Here is a 15,689-nt window from a genome sequence, read left to right on the forward strand (position 1 = left end):
ATATAAATAAATTCATTAGGCCCTAATTTATGGATGTTAATTGACAAGGAATAAAGATATGCCTTTATTGGTTACAGATACCTTTTAAAAAATGGGCCTGACAATGGGCCTCAGGATCTCATTGCTGTATATTTGTGCATTCAAATTGCCAATCGGTAAAATGCAATTGTGTTTGTTGTTCATAGTTTATGCTCATACCATAACCCCACCGCCACCATGGAACAGTCTGTTCACAATGCAAACTGCTCGCCTACAGCGACATTGGAGGCTGTTTATGGCAGAGCAATTGACATTATTTGCTAACAGCTCTGGTGGACATTCCTGCTGTCAGCATGCCAATTGCATACTCCCTCAAAACTTGAGATGTCTGTGGCCTTCTGTTGTGTGACAAAACTGCACCTTTTGGAGTTGCCAGCACAAGGCAAACCTGGGAAACGACCGTGATGTTTAATCAGCTTCTTGATATGCCACACCTGTCAGGTGGATGGATTATCTTGGCAAAGGAGAAATGCTCATTAACAGGGATATAAACAAATTTGTGTACAACATTTGAGAAAAATAAGCTTTTTGTGCATACAGAATATTTCTGGTATCTTTTATTTCAGCTCATGAAACATGGGACCAAGATTTTACATGTTGTGTTTGTATTTTTGTTCAGTGTAGTATCAGTCCCAGAGGGCTGAAACATTTCTAGTTTTCATCCTATCCTAATAAGGGACTGGTTCAGACCTGGGACAACAGGTGAGTGCAATTAACTACCAAGTAGAAACAAAAAGCAGAAGTGTTTCCACCCTCCAGGACCGGCATTGAATAGCCCTGACAGTCTGTAGCAGCCATATACAAACAACACTCAGAGCTAAAGAGCATAGTTCCAGTAACAGGTGTTTATTGGTAGTACTGCATACACAGAGTATCTCCCCTCTCAGGACAAATAACCATATTCAGGTAGTTCAGTCAGTTACTAATACTCACTACATCCCCCTCCATGAAAAACTTCCACAACAAAATAATAACTTTGATTGTAGTACAAAAGATCAAAGTTGTAAAAGAGTCATATCTGGTGAAATAAAAAAATGATTTGTTAAAGCTCTTCAATGTCCTTTCATACACTTGATTAGAGCCTGGCATCTACATTAACATTACAAATCCACTTTGTAAAAAGAAAAGTGAAATGGACCATCTCCAATAATAACACTATGGTTATAGCACCGTTGAAATGTAGAAAAAGGCAACTTGAACTGTCCTAGCTAGCTAGCCACGGTTACTGTAGGTGCCCACGTTTGCAGTGTCAAATGAGTATGTATATGTTTCTACTGACAGACACACACATACATGAACTCACCCATGCTTTGTCAGTTTACCTCACAAACATGAACTCTAAAGACAGACTATCTAATGCTCATGCTCACCTCTCACTCATAACAGATTTTTTGCACAATCAATGTCCAGTAAAGTCAAAGCATATTCTAATTATTTCCCCACTTACCTATATTTAACCCCCTTCTCTTCATCTAGTCTCTAAAATGATTGATGTTTATGATAAAAATCAACCCCCATTTTCCCCTCTCTTTCAGTCTTGGTCTCAGGCTTGAATGTCACTAATACAAGTCTTTAGTGTGGGTCCCAGTTTCAAGTTCATTGAAACCCCTTTTCCTCCTCCCTCCCCCGTCAGTCTCGTAGGCTGTTGATGAAGGCACAGATCTTGAGGGCGGGTCCTAGTTTGATGTTCATGGTGGAGATTAGGTGTTCTTCTCTGAGTAGCAGCAGGGCCTGTCCATCAATCTCCTGTGACAGGAACTGGGCAGCCAGGTCCTCACAACCTGGGAGGGGAGGAGAGAGTGAATACGTTATGAAAAGGGACTGCTCACTAGCAATGAACATCAACCTAAAATACACTTTGGCATGGGTTATGGACAAACCAGAACTGTTGGATTCTTTGATCTAATTCAGGGTTACCTAAACTGGGTCCTGGGGCCCCCCTGGATGCACATTTAGGTTTTTGCCCAAGCACTTCGAAGCTGATTCAAATAAGCAACTCATCATCTCAGGCTTGAACATTTGAATCAGCTGTGTCGTGCAAGGGAAAAACCCAAAACGTGCCCCCAGGACCCAGTTTGGGAAACCCTGATCTAATTGACCAGTTGGCCATGGGTTCCATTTTTACAGATTCCCCTACTATGAAGACTCTTAATTCATTGTTTACTTCATTGACTGTTAATGAATGAGTACTGACCTTGTAGTGAAGAGATGAACCTGCAGACCTCCTCCACACCCCAATGGGCGGGGCTCCCAGACAGGAAGTTGGCCTCATCCAATGGGAGGCTGCCTTGAGCTGAGTCATCCAAATGGGGATCACAGTGGGCGGGCCTAGGGCAGGAGAGGGAGGAGCTAGGGGAGAGTGATGGGGAATCTTCCTCCTCCTCCTCTCCGTCACAGCTGGACACATCCTCTGAGCGACTGGACTCAGAACGACACTACAGCCAATCATAGAGAGAAGAGCGTCATACATGTAGGCCTGCAGTTTAAATATGGTACTGGAACTGACCCTGTATGTATGTATGTATGTATGTATGTATGTATGTATGTATGCATGTATGCATGTATGCATGTATGTATGTATGTATGTATGTATGTATGTATGTATATTATACATACACACTGAAGAAAACTATGAACACATCATGCAACAATTTCATTGATTTTACTGAGTTAGAGTTCATATGAGGAAATCAGTCAACTGAAATAAATTCATTAGGTCCTCATCTATGGATTTCCCTACTGGGAGTACAGATAAGCATCTTTTGGCCAAAGATAGCAACAACAACAAAACAATGTCCTCGGGATCTCATCACTCTATTTTTGTGAATTCAAATTGCCATCAATAAAATGCAATTGTGTTTATTGTCCGTAGCTTATGCTTGCCCATACCATAACCCCACCATGGGACACTCTGTTCACAATGTTGACATCAGCTGACCACTCAACATACTGCCAAATTCTCTAAAACAAAGTTGGAGGCGGTTTATGGTACAGAAATGAATATTAAATGATCTGGAAACAGTTCTGGTGGACATTTCTGCAATCAGCATGCCAATTGCACGCTCCCTCAAAACTTGTGACGTCTCTATTGTGTTGTGTGACAAAACAAAACATTTTAGATGGCCTTTTATTGTCCCCAGCACAAAGTGCACCTGTGTAATGATAATGCTGTTTAATCAGCTTCTTGACATGCCACACCTGTCAGGTGGATGGAAATACTTTGACATGGGAGAAATGCTCACTAACAGGAATATAAACAAATGTGTGCAAAAGAATTGAGAGAAATAAGCTTTTTGAGGGTATGGAAAGTTTCTGGGATCTTTTATTTCAGCTCATGAAACATGGGACCAACACTTTACATGTTGTGTTTATATTTGTGTTCAGTATAGTATGCTTACTTACTTTATCATGTTCTTCTATCTGGTGTGTTTCAGTTCTACCTTTTTAGTTTTAGTATTACATTGTTATTGATTACTGCAGTGTTGGGGTTAGAGCTGGTTGGAAACTATTTTCACTGTACTTGTGTATGTGACATTCAAACTTGAAACAGCAGGAGTAAACAACAACAACATTTCTATTTCATGGATCAGAAACATCCCCTTTACCTCCTTGACAGGCAAATGTCTGCCGGCTATTTTAGCGCAGGCGATCTCCGAGCTACTCCTGCGAGGACCCCTGCGTCTGACGATGTTATCTGGGGGAACGGGAGGACAAGGCGGCCGTGCAGAAGCGCGCCCCCTACTGACCTGGAAGTGATGACTGCAGCTCACATTGTATCTGGAGAAGAGTGGACAAAGCACAAGGAGTCAATAGTGTTGGCTGCACCCAGGACAAAAATGTGATGTCAACAGTGCTGACTTTAAAGTGTAGACCTGTTCTGGTCAGAGAGGTGTGTGATATAGTAAGAAGACAGGTGAGGTGGCTAGGGTACCTCTTAGCGCAGGTCTTGGAGCAGAACCTTTTGGAGCCCCTGAACTGGCTGGCTGGAGCCAAGCTCTCACAGTACTCGCACTTCAACACTGGTGAGGAGAGAGTCAGACTGTTAGTACAGAGATGACTATGGGTCAGAGGAGGCTGGTGGGAGGAGCTATAGGAGGACGGGCTCATTGTAATGGCTGGAATGGAATAAATGGAACGTTGTCAAACACATTACAATGATTCCATCCTCTATAGCTCATCCCACCAGCCTCCTATGCTAGGGATGACAACTACTGTACAGAATCAAGCTATAGTACTGCAACCTCTCACAGACAACTGGATCAGAGGCAGAATCAAATCAAAATAAAGGCTGGTGCATTTGTCAGCTGGTATGGAGTGTATTCTTTAAGGAAGGTAGAAAATATACCACCCACTAACCTGCAGGGCCTCCATTGTCAGCCTGCTGAACACCCATTGCTAGAGGCTCCTTCACTGGCCCAGTCACCTGTCAATCGATGTCAAGTTTGGGTGTTAGAGAAGAATATGTTCTGGCCCTAAAGCAAAGTTCTGTGCAAACAAAACCACATCTCCTCTCCTGATCCATGGTAAGCAGGTAGCTAGGTGCTAGCCAGGTATGTGAACTCACAGGGAAAGGCTCAGCTCCCTCCTGGATGACAAAACCCTCTATGAGGTGGGTGAGGACCTGAGGTTTGACCACCGCCTGGGGCAGAGGGGCTCTGTCTCCCTGACCCCCCACTCCCCGAGACAGGGGCAGAGGCAGAGACAGGGTGGGGGGAGAGGAGAAGGCTGGCAACACTTTAGGAGCTGGAGAAAAGGAGAGAGAGGAAGTGAGGGAACCAGGGTAGAAAAGAGTGTGGGTGAAATGTCAGATTTTTTACACTATTAATTCAAAAAACAAACATGAATTTATCAAATATGAATCTAAGTTTTACAACTTAACCTTAAATCCTTGTATCAAGCGATTGCCAACCTTAGATAGGATTCAACTAAACAAGAACATACATTATGTCTTCAGACATCTTACCTGAGTCCAACGTGGGGGCGGGAGATAGAGGAGGGGCAGAATCTCTCATTGGTGGACAGAAAAGTTGGGAAGGTTCGACTGCCATCTCATTGGTTGCATCAGTTTCCGACTTCCTCTTCAATGAGCCAATTGCAGGCTTTGCCTGATCCAACAGGAAGAGACAAGTTTTGATTAACACACACCCACACACACATCCCAACTCTTTTAGTATCTAAGAGGGTTACCGTGGTGTTCCCTCCAGTAGAGGCTATAGCGGTGCCGTTGTCCTGGGGGCAGCAGCTTCGGGCCTGTGCCAAAGCCTGGGAGTTTCCTACTGAGCCCTGCCTAGCTCCCACCAGCTGGACTGGGACATGGGGCGGGTGGTGGCCCCCCGTGTTGGGCGGAGCCGGGAGGATAGGTGGAGGGTGGCGTGGGGGAAGCTGGACAGGTAAGCGGTGACCCTGTGAGGTTTTGGGCTGTATGTGCACAGGGCCAGAGCTGTGGCTCACCTTGTCCATGTTAGTGTTGGACTGTTGCAGTGGCTGCACCACCAAGGTCTGGGTGTTGACGTTAGTTTTGGGAGCGACTGAACCTATGGGGTAGCCCTGGGAGGAAGTAGGAACGTTGGAGGTGGGGACTAGGATGTGCGTTACCGTGGCAGCAGGGGTAACTGTGGTTACCGCCCGGGCCTGACAAAGGCCTGTGGGGGAGATGAGGAGCTGGGAGAGAGGGAGCGTGGGAGAGGGGGAGGAGGAGGCAGGAACTGAGCTGGCAGCGGTTGGGGCCATATTCAGCTGGTTTCCAGTCTTGACATTTATACTGGGGAGAGCAGTGGGATGAGTGTAGCTAGTCAGTTTGTTGGCCATATGTTGCTGTTGCTGCTGGGTGTTCTGAGAGAACTGCTGCTGTTGCTGCTGAGAATGCTGTTGTTGTTGTTGACTAAAAGAATAGTTGGCTGATAGAGGGAGAGAGAGAGAGTTTAAAGCATGTTTAAAGTTGGAATAAGAGAGACAGTTCTTTGCATCTTAGTGGCACACAAATTGATAAAGAATTGTGTCTGCATATTGGAGGCAAAGATAAGTCCTTTCACCTGCGTCTCTCCTGTCTGGAAACTCCGTCTTCACTGCGGCCACTCTGGGAGTGGAGATACAGTGGAGAGCCAGGTTCTGCACCTGATAGAGTTAGTACAGGGAGAGAGAAAATAAGGCAAACCATTAGAAACAATATTATCTGTGCAAAATCTTAATTACAGACAAATGTTGACTGAAAAAAAATGCTTCTCACAACAGGAAGTGGTTACTACCTGGTCATTGTCGGATTGGGCATTGGAGGTGGGATGGACTTCCTGTTGCTGCTGTTGTTGCTGAGGCTGTTGCTGCGCAACTGTCGCCACAGCAGCCGTTGCTGTGCCACCAGGCATGAAGATGAGCTGGGAGGCTGCGAGGGGTGCCCTGAGGGAGCGGTTGACCTGTGGGCTCATAGGTCAGAGGTTATTGAATATAAAGAGGCTCCTTCTCAATTGACAAAAAAAGTATTCTCCTCGTTCAACTCACTCTCAGGTACATCTGGCCCTGCCCGGCTGAGTTCCCACCCAGCAGCACTGATTGGCTGAGAGCTGATGACGTCACTGACGTGGCAGGGCCGAGGGGGCGGGTATTGGTCATGGTCCCTCCCCCAGAGGTGGTGCTCAGATTGACCTGTGACAAGAGGGAAAATGTTGACGCTGCCATATGTCAGGAATCTCAAAGAAAGAAGCTAAGAAACTGCAATTAAGGATAACAGCGCTTGCCATGTTTTATTTGAAATATTGACTGTGAAACTTACAGTGGTGGTTGCTTGGGAGACACTGTGGTTGGGAGAGTTGGACTGGCGACTAGCAGCGAGGGTGGCCTGAGAGAGAAACACAAAATGAAAGAGGTCAAGAGAAAGTAAAAACTTTGAACGTTGTGGCAGTGCATTCCTCTGCTTAGTGTTATTGTGGGATAACTAACCTGCTATGTAAGGGATAACTAACGACGGGTGATGCGTTCTATGGAAAATAATGAATGACATGGAACGTGTGTTCCACGATGCGCTAGTGAAGTGGAACTGACCTTCCACGGGGTTGCATTATTTTCCAGAGAACGCAAAGTCCTGAGTTGATTATCCCTTTTATACCATGGCTATAATTTAACACATTTACTGCTAGACATGTGTTAATTTGCGGGTAGAAATGTGTTCAACATCCACTGAAGTAGCTAGCAAGTTTACTAGATAGCTACAGTTGTCTTAGTAAACAAACAAACTTGCTAGTTTAGCTAACCAAAACATCATGCCTAGCTTGCTACTATGAACATCGAATTCAACAATACCAATGCTTTCAATTCAACTTTTGCTTTCAAAAGCAGCTCAAACAGAACATGCAAGAATGAACTACAGCCATTGAATTCTACAGTGTGTTATAGGGAAATAATGCATGCTCCTGAATGCCATTCAAGCCAATCAGAAACAAGTATTCAACAATGCCATGGTATAATAGTGTTATTACCTGTTATTACCTGCTACTGTGTTATTAGCTGTTACCCATTAGTCTTATTACCTGTTGTGCTACCTGTTATTGTGTTATTACCTGTTATTATTGTGTTATTGCCTGTTCTGTTACCTTTCATTGTGTTATTAGCTGTTGTGCTACCCGTTATTATTGTGTTATTATTACCTGTTGCACGGCAGCCAGGTTGTGAAGCTGCTGGGCACTGTTGATTTGCTGCTGCAGCATCAGCTGCTGGAAGTACTGGGCTGCGTTCGGCTGTCTCTGCAGCGCCTGAAGGGCCTAGAGAGTACAAATCACCACCATCATCATCCTCAACATCATATTCATTAAGATTAACATCACTTCATTGTTCAAATACACACAAGGTCCAAAGGAAATTTGACTTCCGCTTTTAACCCAACCACTACGAAAGACACACACACAGGTATTTTCTGGAGGTGCGGGGGGCTGCGACACTGGGTGCCCGGGGAGCTGTTGTTGTGGGGAGGTTAAGTGCCTTGCTCCAGGGCACAACTGCAGGCAATTGCATTTAGGATTTTATACCAGCAACCCTCAAGTATGCACATGCTCTTCTTGACTGGCCATTCCTAGGCAAGGCTAGTTGTTCAACATTCAGTGCAGACAGTCACCCTGTTATCAAAGATAATGATTCATGCAGCAGGCTTTTTAAAATAAAATCACCTGCACAGCTTGCCTCTCATACAGAGACATGTGGGCTATCTGGGGAGGGCGGGTGTTCCCAGCAGACGGAGCATTCCCATTGGTAGAGCCTGTGTTCTGGTCATCACCTGCATCCATGCTCTCTGCACAAAACACAAATGTCAATCAAATCATGCACTAATTTCTTACAGTACTGTCAAATCATTATTTTTCTTTCTTATATTAACATATATACCATAACAATTGCAAAGTAATTGTATAACCTAGAAATCTATATTCTCAGTATCACACATTTGACCTCAATAGACCCCTACCTAGTTATCACGTTCTAATCTAGTCTATAAATTAACTGGCCATAACTGCTAAAGCTATATCTTGCTGTATGTTTTTGCAGTTGCTATTTTTAGCTAGCGAATGCAATGGGTGAAATTGTCATTAGCGGTAGGAGGCTGGCTGGCTGTCAACAACATGATCGATGACCGAGGGATGCAGCCAGAAGGGAACAAGGACGGACAAAAAGTTGCTCTTCCAAACGTTTACAACGTTAAAATAGACATTCAAAATTAAGGACTGCCAATTGCGTTTTGATATTAGCTAGTTATATAATTTACTTTCAATGACTGGCAATGTTGCATTAGAACAAAACCTAGGCGAGATCATTGCAGCAACAGTGCATATGGCTAACGTTAGCATAGCTAGCTAGAGCTAGATAATAAGTTAACCGCAAGACTTTGTGAAATCTTTCTCTTACCTCAACCTCCTGGACCTTTATTTGTACTTTTTTAATATAAAATCCAGCTTTTATCCGTAAACGTTTTACGCAATTTGCTTTTGGAAGGAATCTTTGGTGATATTTTTCAGATTATTGTTTGAAGCAAACAACGGTGAGGCAGATGAGAAAAATCCCGCCCCCTCTCTTTCTTTACCGTTCCTTTCCGGCGCCAAAAATTACGTCATTGAGATGCATCAGAGACAGAACAGTAGGCCAATCCAATTATTGCAAGAACTGCGAGCTCTTTAAATTTTAGGTGTCCAAATACCTTAGAAAATGTGGTAGTAATCTTGCTAAGACCAGAAGAGCTGAGAAGGAAAAGGTGATCATTAAGATAACGTCCCTTTCTCAGAGGTCCCCAGCAGGCCTCTCTGGGAGGAGAAGATGGAACTGATTGAGTTACAAAATTAACTGGATAATATATATAGATTCAAAGCAGAAGGAGTCTTTATTAGATCTAGGAAAACATGGATTGAGGAGGGAGAACAGAATTCATCCCATTTATTTAGACTTGAGATTTCACTCTACAAATAACACTATCCACAAGTTAAACATTGATGGTGTTATTACAGATGACCCAAAATTGAATCGCTAAATACTGTAGCAATTCTTACAGAAATTTGTATAGCTCTACGTACTGTCAGGAATCCACATATATGTTTTTGACTCACTGAATAATGTTCACTCTATCAGTGGCACAGAATCTAAACAGTGTGATGAACTCATCAAAGTTGAAGAGATTATAGAGTCTATCAAACATCTAAAGAACAATAAATCACCAGGTATTGATGGAATTATATCAGAATTTTACAAATTATTTTCTGAACAAGTAGCTCCCTTCCTATTTGAAGTCTTTTTTTTAGAGAGTATTAAAAACAATGTTCTCCCTCCTACAATGACTCAGGGGTTAATAACACTGATACCTAAGCCTAAAAAAGAAGTGCTGCTCATCAATAACTGGCATCCAATTTGTCTTCTTAATAATGACTATAAGATATTAGGCTTACCACTTGCAAAAATAATCAAATAAGTCCTGGATGCAATCATTGATGAAACACAGTCTGGCTTTATGAGGAACAGACATATTTCTAACAATATCAGTGCCATGTTCTGACCTTAGTTCTTTTCTGGACAGAAAGGGACCCTGGGCACAGGCTGGAGAATATCGCCGCCCCAAGGCTGAGCTGGAGGCAGCGAAAGCCGAGAGGTGGTGGTATGAGGAGGCAGCGTGGCTGGAAGCCCGAGAGGAAATCCCAAACATTTCTTGGGAGGAGGCACACGGGGAGTGTGTCGAAGTCAGGTAGGAGACCTGCGCCAACTCCCCGTGCTTACCGTGGAGAGAGAGGGACCGGGCAGGCACCGTGTTATGCCGTGAGGCACACGGTGTCCCCGGTGTGCAGGCATAACCCGGTGCGGTACGTAGCAGCGCCTCATATTGGGCGGGCTAGAGTGGGCATCGAGCCAGGTGCCATGAAGCCGGCTCAGCGTAGCTGGTCTCCAGTGTGTCTCCTCGGGCCGGGGTACGTGGCACCAGCCCTACCCATGGTGTCCCCGGTTCGCCAGACTGGCCTGGCTATGGGGAGCATTCAGCCAGGTAGGGTTTGGCAGGCTCGGTGCTCGAGAGCTCCAGTGCGCCTTCACGGTCCGGTCTATCCGGTGTCACCTCCACGCACCAGCCCTCTGGTGGCAGCCCCCTGCACCAGGCTGTCTCTCCATCTCCTTCCTACAGGTGCTCCCGCCTGCTCAGTGCTGTCAGAGTCTTCCTCCTGCCCAGCGCTGCCAGAGTCTCCCGTCTATCCTGAGCTGCCGGAGTCTCCCGTATGTCCGGAGCTGCCGGAGTCTCCCGTCTGTGCGGAGCTGCCGTAGTCTCCCGTCTGTCCTGAGCTGCCGGAGTCTCCCGTCTGTCCGGAGCTGCCGGAGTCTCCCGTCTGTGCGGAGCTGCCGGAGTCTCCCGTCTGTCCGGAGCTGCCGGAGTCTCCCGTCTGTCCGGAGCTGCCGGAGTCTCCCGTCTGTCCGGAGCTTCCGGAGTCTCCCGTCTGTTCTGAGCTGCCGGAGTCTCCAGTCTGTCCGGAGCTGCCGGAGTCTCCCGTCTGTCCGGAGCTGCCGGAGTCTCCCGTCTGTCCGGAGCTGCCGGAGTCTCCCGTCTGTCCGGAGCTGCCGGAGTCTCCTGTCTGTTCTGAGCTGCCGGGGCCGTCAGTCAGCCAGGAGCTGCCGGGATCGCCGGCGCTGCCGGAATCGCCCTTCACGCCAGAACTGCCGGAGTCTCCCGCCTGTCCGGTGCTGCCGGAATCTCCCATCCATTCTGGACCTGTGGCTTGGGTCCCCAGTCCGAGGTCGGCGGTAAGGGTCGCCGCGTTAAAGAGGCCACGGAGGCGGGTAAAGAGACGGAGAAGGACTATGGTGGAGTGGGGCCCACGTCCCGTGCCAGAGCCGCCACCGCGGACAGACACCCACCTAGACCCTCCAATATAGGTTTAGGTTTTGCGGCCGGAGTCCGCACCTTTGGGGGTACTGTCACGTTCTGACCTTAGTTCTTTTATTATGTCTTTGTTTTAGTATGGTCAGAGCGTGAGTTGGGTGGGTTGTCTATGTTCATTTTTTTTACAATTAGCTATTTCTGTGTTTGGCCTGGTATGGTTCTCAATCAGAGGCAGCTGTCAATCGTTGTCCCTGATTGAGAACCATATTTAGGTAGCCTAGTTTCAATTTTGAGTTGTGGGTGATTATTTTCCGTGTCAGTGTTTGTTACCACACGGGACTGTTTCGTTTGTTTCACTTTGTTATTTTGTATTTTTGTAGTGTTCAGTTTGTCTTATTAAAATGGACACTTACCACGCTGCAAATTGGTCCGACCTCTCTTACTCCTCATCAGAGGAAGACAACGAACGTTACAATCAGACTAGTATTAGACGAACATGACTACTCAGACCTAATAACCGAGGACAGCTTCATATGATTATTATTTTTTTATAAAGGATTTGACATAGTAGAGCATCAGTTCCTCTTCCACTCCCTTGAGACTTAGCTTTGGGGATTTTTTCTGTAAGGCTATTAAGACTCTACAGAGGGACTTATCTTTAAAAGGAAGAGTCCTAATAACCAAGGCTGAAGGTATCTCTAGACTAACATATGGCGCTCTATCTTCATATCATGATGGTAAAATGGATGTTCCACTGGATGTCATAAGGTGAATGCACCAATTTGTAAGTCGCTCTGGATAAGAGCGTCTGCTAAATGACTTAAATGTAAATGTAATGTAAAATAAGCAAAGAGATAGACCAGATGCTTTTCAACTTTCTGTGGAGAAACCGTACCCATTACATTAGGAAAACTGTTGTAATGAACACTTATGAGAATGCTGGGCTGAATTTTCTGGACTTTACTACCTTAAATAATACTTAAGATTAATTGGATAAAACAATTCCTAAGAAGACCCACTTCTATGTCTTCTCTACTTTTGGTGGCCTTAACTTCATGTTGGTTTGCAATTATAATATTGGCAAAGTTCCAGTGAAACTTTCTGCTTTTCATCGCCAGGTTTTCTTGTCATGGTCCTTAATTTATAAGCATAATTTTTCTCCACACAGATATTATATATGGAATAATCGGAATATATTGTATAAAAATAGTTATTTGTTTTTAGAATATTGGTTCTGAATTAATATCCTATTGGTGAGCCAACTGGTAAATGCAGAGGGTCTTTTACTCAGTTATAAAGGATTCTTATCACTTTACAAGATACCTATAACACCTAAAGATTTTGCAATTGTTTTAGATGCCATTCCCTCAGGTGTTGCTATGTTATTCAGGAACATGTCAAGACCTGACCCTCAGAGCCTACCTTCTATTGACCCTGTTGACTCATCAGTAGGAAAGACCTGACCCTCAGAGCCTACCTTCTATTAACCCTGTTGACTCATCAGTAGGAAAGACCTGACCCTCAGAGCCTACCTTCTATTGACCCTGTTGACTCATCAGTAGGAAAGACCTGACCCTCAGAGCCTTCCTTCTATTAACCCTGTTGACTCATCAGTAGGAAAGACCTGACCCTCAGAGCCTACCTTCTATTGACCCTGTTGACTCATCAGTAGGAAAGACCTGACCCTCAGAGCCTACCTTCTATTAACCCTGTTGACTCATCAGTAGGAAAGACCTGACCCTCAGAGCCTACCTTCTATTGACCCTGTTGACTCATCAGTAGGAAAGACCTGACCCTCAGAGCCTACCTTCTATTAACCCTGTTGACTCATCAGTAGGAAAGATTAGTTTCTCTTTGGTCCATTCAACAACGGAGCGATACGAACCTTGTTTCAGCAGGATGTTTTATCTATTTCAGCAGCATGTTGTACCTTATGTCAAGCCTTATTGGAATGGATTTATTGATAATATCTGTTGAAAAAAGTTTGGATGTTGCCACACACAAACCTAATTGTTAACAAAATGAAGGAAGTTTCCTTTAAAATGATTCATAAATATTATCCTGCCAACCACTATATGAAGAAGTCTAAGGAAAACATCAACTCAAATTGTTCCTTTTGTAATGACCACCCAGAAACAGTGTTGCATCTTTTTTGGCATTGTATTCATGTAAGAAAACTGAGGCAAGACATCAGTAGATTTATAATTGAAAACATTTATGAAGATCTTACACTAATGTGGAGAGATGTACTGCTTGGATTCTTTACCTATGATAGAAATAAGCTGAAACATTTTATGTCATTAATTTCATTATTCTTTTGGCCAAATTTCATATTCACAAATGTATTTACAAACCAACACCACATTTTCTTACCATTCAAAAATACATTGAACTGTATTGTAAGACAATTAAATACTCTACTAACAAGAAAGCTGTTAGAATAATAAGTGTCTGTATGTCCCTTAAGGTCCTTGTGTAATGTGATATTGTACCCCCTAGCCGTGCCCCTAGCCCAATTGTCCTCTGTATATTGTGTATATATACTTGTTTCCACATGTACTTCCTGTATTGATTTATTGTTAATACATTTTTTAAAATAAAAACAGTAGGCCAATCCAAAATGGACTCCTAGACCCTAAAACCCATGCACTTGTGGAGCTCTAAGACAATTTGACAGTTGTTAGTAATATGGCAATAGCTCCACATTGCCCTCTGATAGTCTCTGAATACGTTTCACCATATTGCTTACACCTGTCAAATCCTCTCTTATACAGTAATGTGGATGCTACCAAGATTACAGATAGTCTTGAATGAATCGTGAATAATGAGTAAAAAAGTTAAGACGCACAAATAGCATACCCCCAAGACATGCTAACATCTCACACCATGACAATAAGAGGGGAGGTTAGCATTTTTGGGGGGGGGGGTTGATACTCTACTTGTGCGTCTTAACTCTTTTACTCATTATTCACGATTCATTCAGGATTATACGTAATCATGGTAGTATCCACATTAATGTAGAAGTGTTTAGAGACATATTCTATTATTATTTACAATAAAAGTGACTCCAAAATGACACAATACGTTATTTAGCATAAATTTCTATTGGGCATAAAATGATCAGAAACACAACCAAAACACAAACCAAAACAAACAGCAAATGCATCCAAACAGCAAATGCATCCAACTGCATCCAACAAGTTTGAAGAGTCACAAGCTTGATGTAATCATTGCGTGCTAGGAATATGGGACCAAATTGACTACTTTAATACACAAGTGAATTTGTCCCGATACTTTAGGTCTCCTAAAAGGGGGGACTATGTACAAAAAGTGTGGTAATTTCTAAACGTTTCATCAATATGGATGAAAATACCCTCAAATTAAACCTGACAGTCGGCACTTTATTGTATCATTTCAAATCCAAAGTGCTGGAGTGAAGAGCCAAAACAAAAAATAATCACTGTCCCAATACCTTTGAAAATCACTATTTTTTATACTTGTGTGTAAGTAAAGTTTATTGTTTTGCCTACCTATTTCAGTGATTAAGAAGGTCTACTTTGCTATTTTATACAACATAAAAGGGAAATGTGTAATCTTTATCATTTCAGCCAGTAGTTTTGAAAGTAGAGCTCACGAGCCAAAACAGGTCCCCGAGAATAAAGTCATCCATTTCGTATGATATTTTACATCTTGCAACATTATTTTTTCCTGCAATTCATGTGATGTTACAAATTCCAATTTCTACGATATGTTACGCATTTGTAACTACTTTGGGGCCAGTTCAATATCTTTAACTGCTCTGGAAAAAGATTGATGTATGTTTTGTGTTTCTTTTATTTGTAGTCATTGTTGTTGATTTTAGAGGCATTTTTATCAGAAAGGATGAAATTTGATGTCATTTATGTTTTTGTATCAATAGGTCCACACCACTTTACATTGGGAGTTGCCTCTTTTAGGCATATGACAATGATTACAACACTGTCATGGAGAAAATAAACTGACAAGAGTGAGAGAAGATATTGTGAAATAGTGGGCTGGCAGATCCCAGTCTTCTCTACTTTGAGGTTTGTCTGATTGTGAGTCACTTCATCAAACCAAACGGGTCTTTCTTTTTATTTTCCATTTCCATCCACTACAGAGGCTAGAGTTTCTGACCGTAACTCTGGCCAACATGACAGGCTTCCACATGAGATCGTAGCTTTGGCAGAGGAGGAAGAATGGGACACAGAGGAGTGAAAGAGCGACAGACAAGGGGGAAAGGAGGTAGTGGGGAATGAGGTGAGGAATTAAGACCTCCAGTTAAGGGGAAGAGGAGGGGGAGTAGGGC

At 43.7% G+C, this 15,689-nt stretch overlaps 1 protein-coding gene across 1 annotated transcript; it reads right to left on the reverse strand.

Moving 5' to 3' along the window:
* Positions 1-864: 864 nt before the first annotated feature.
* On the reverse strand, positions 865-9,105 carry LOC118371226 (polyhomeotic-like protein 1). The gene is made up of 15 exons (XM_052489164.1): positions 8,923-9,105; positions 8,193-8,314; positions 7,677-7,790; positions 6,806-6,871; positions 6,535-6,678; positions 6,285-6,449; positions 6,072-6,153; positions 5,227-5,936; positions 5,003-5,144; positions 4,604-4,782; positions 4,396-4,462; positions 3,971-4,058; positions 3,645-3,816; positions 2,234-2,474; positions 865-1,820 (listed from the first exon to the last, which is right to left on the reverse strand). Exons 2-15 carry the CDS (start codon positions 8,307-8,309, stop codon positions 1,669-1,671), a joined length of 2,439 nt encoding a protein of 812 aa, XP_052345124.1. The 5' UTR covers positions 8,310-8,314; positions 8,923-9,105; the 3' UTR covers positions 865-1,668.
* Positions 9,106-15,689: the final 6,584 nt, after the last annotated feature.

Source organism: Oncorhynchus keta, chromosome 31, assembly GCF_023373465.1.
Source record: "Oncorhynchus keta strain PuntledgeMale-10-30-2019 chromosome 31, Oket_V2, whole genome shotgun sequence".
Taxonomy (NCBI): Eukaryota; Metazoa; Chordata; class Actinopteri; order Salmoniformes; family Salmonidae; genus Oncorhynchus; species Oncorhynchus keta.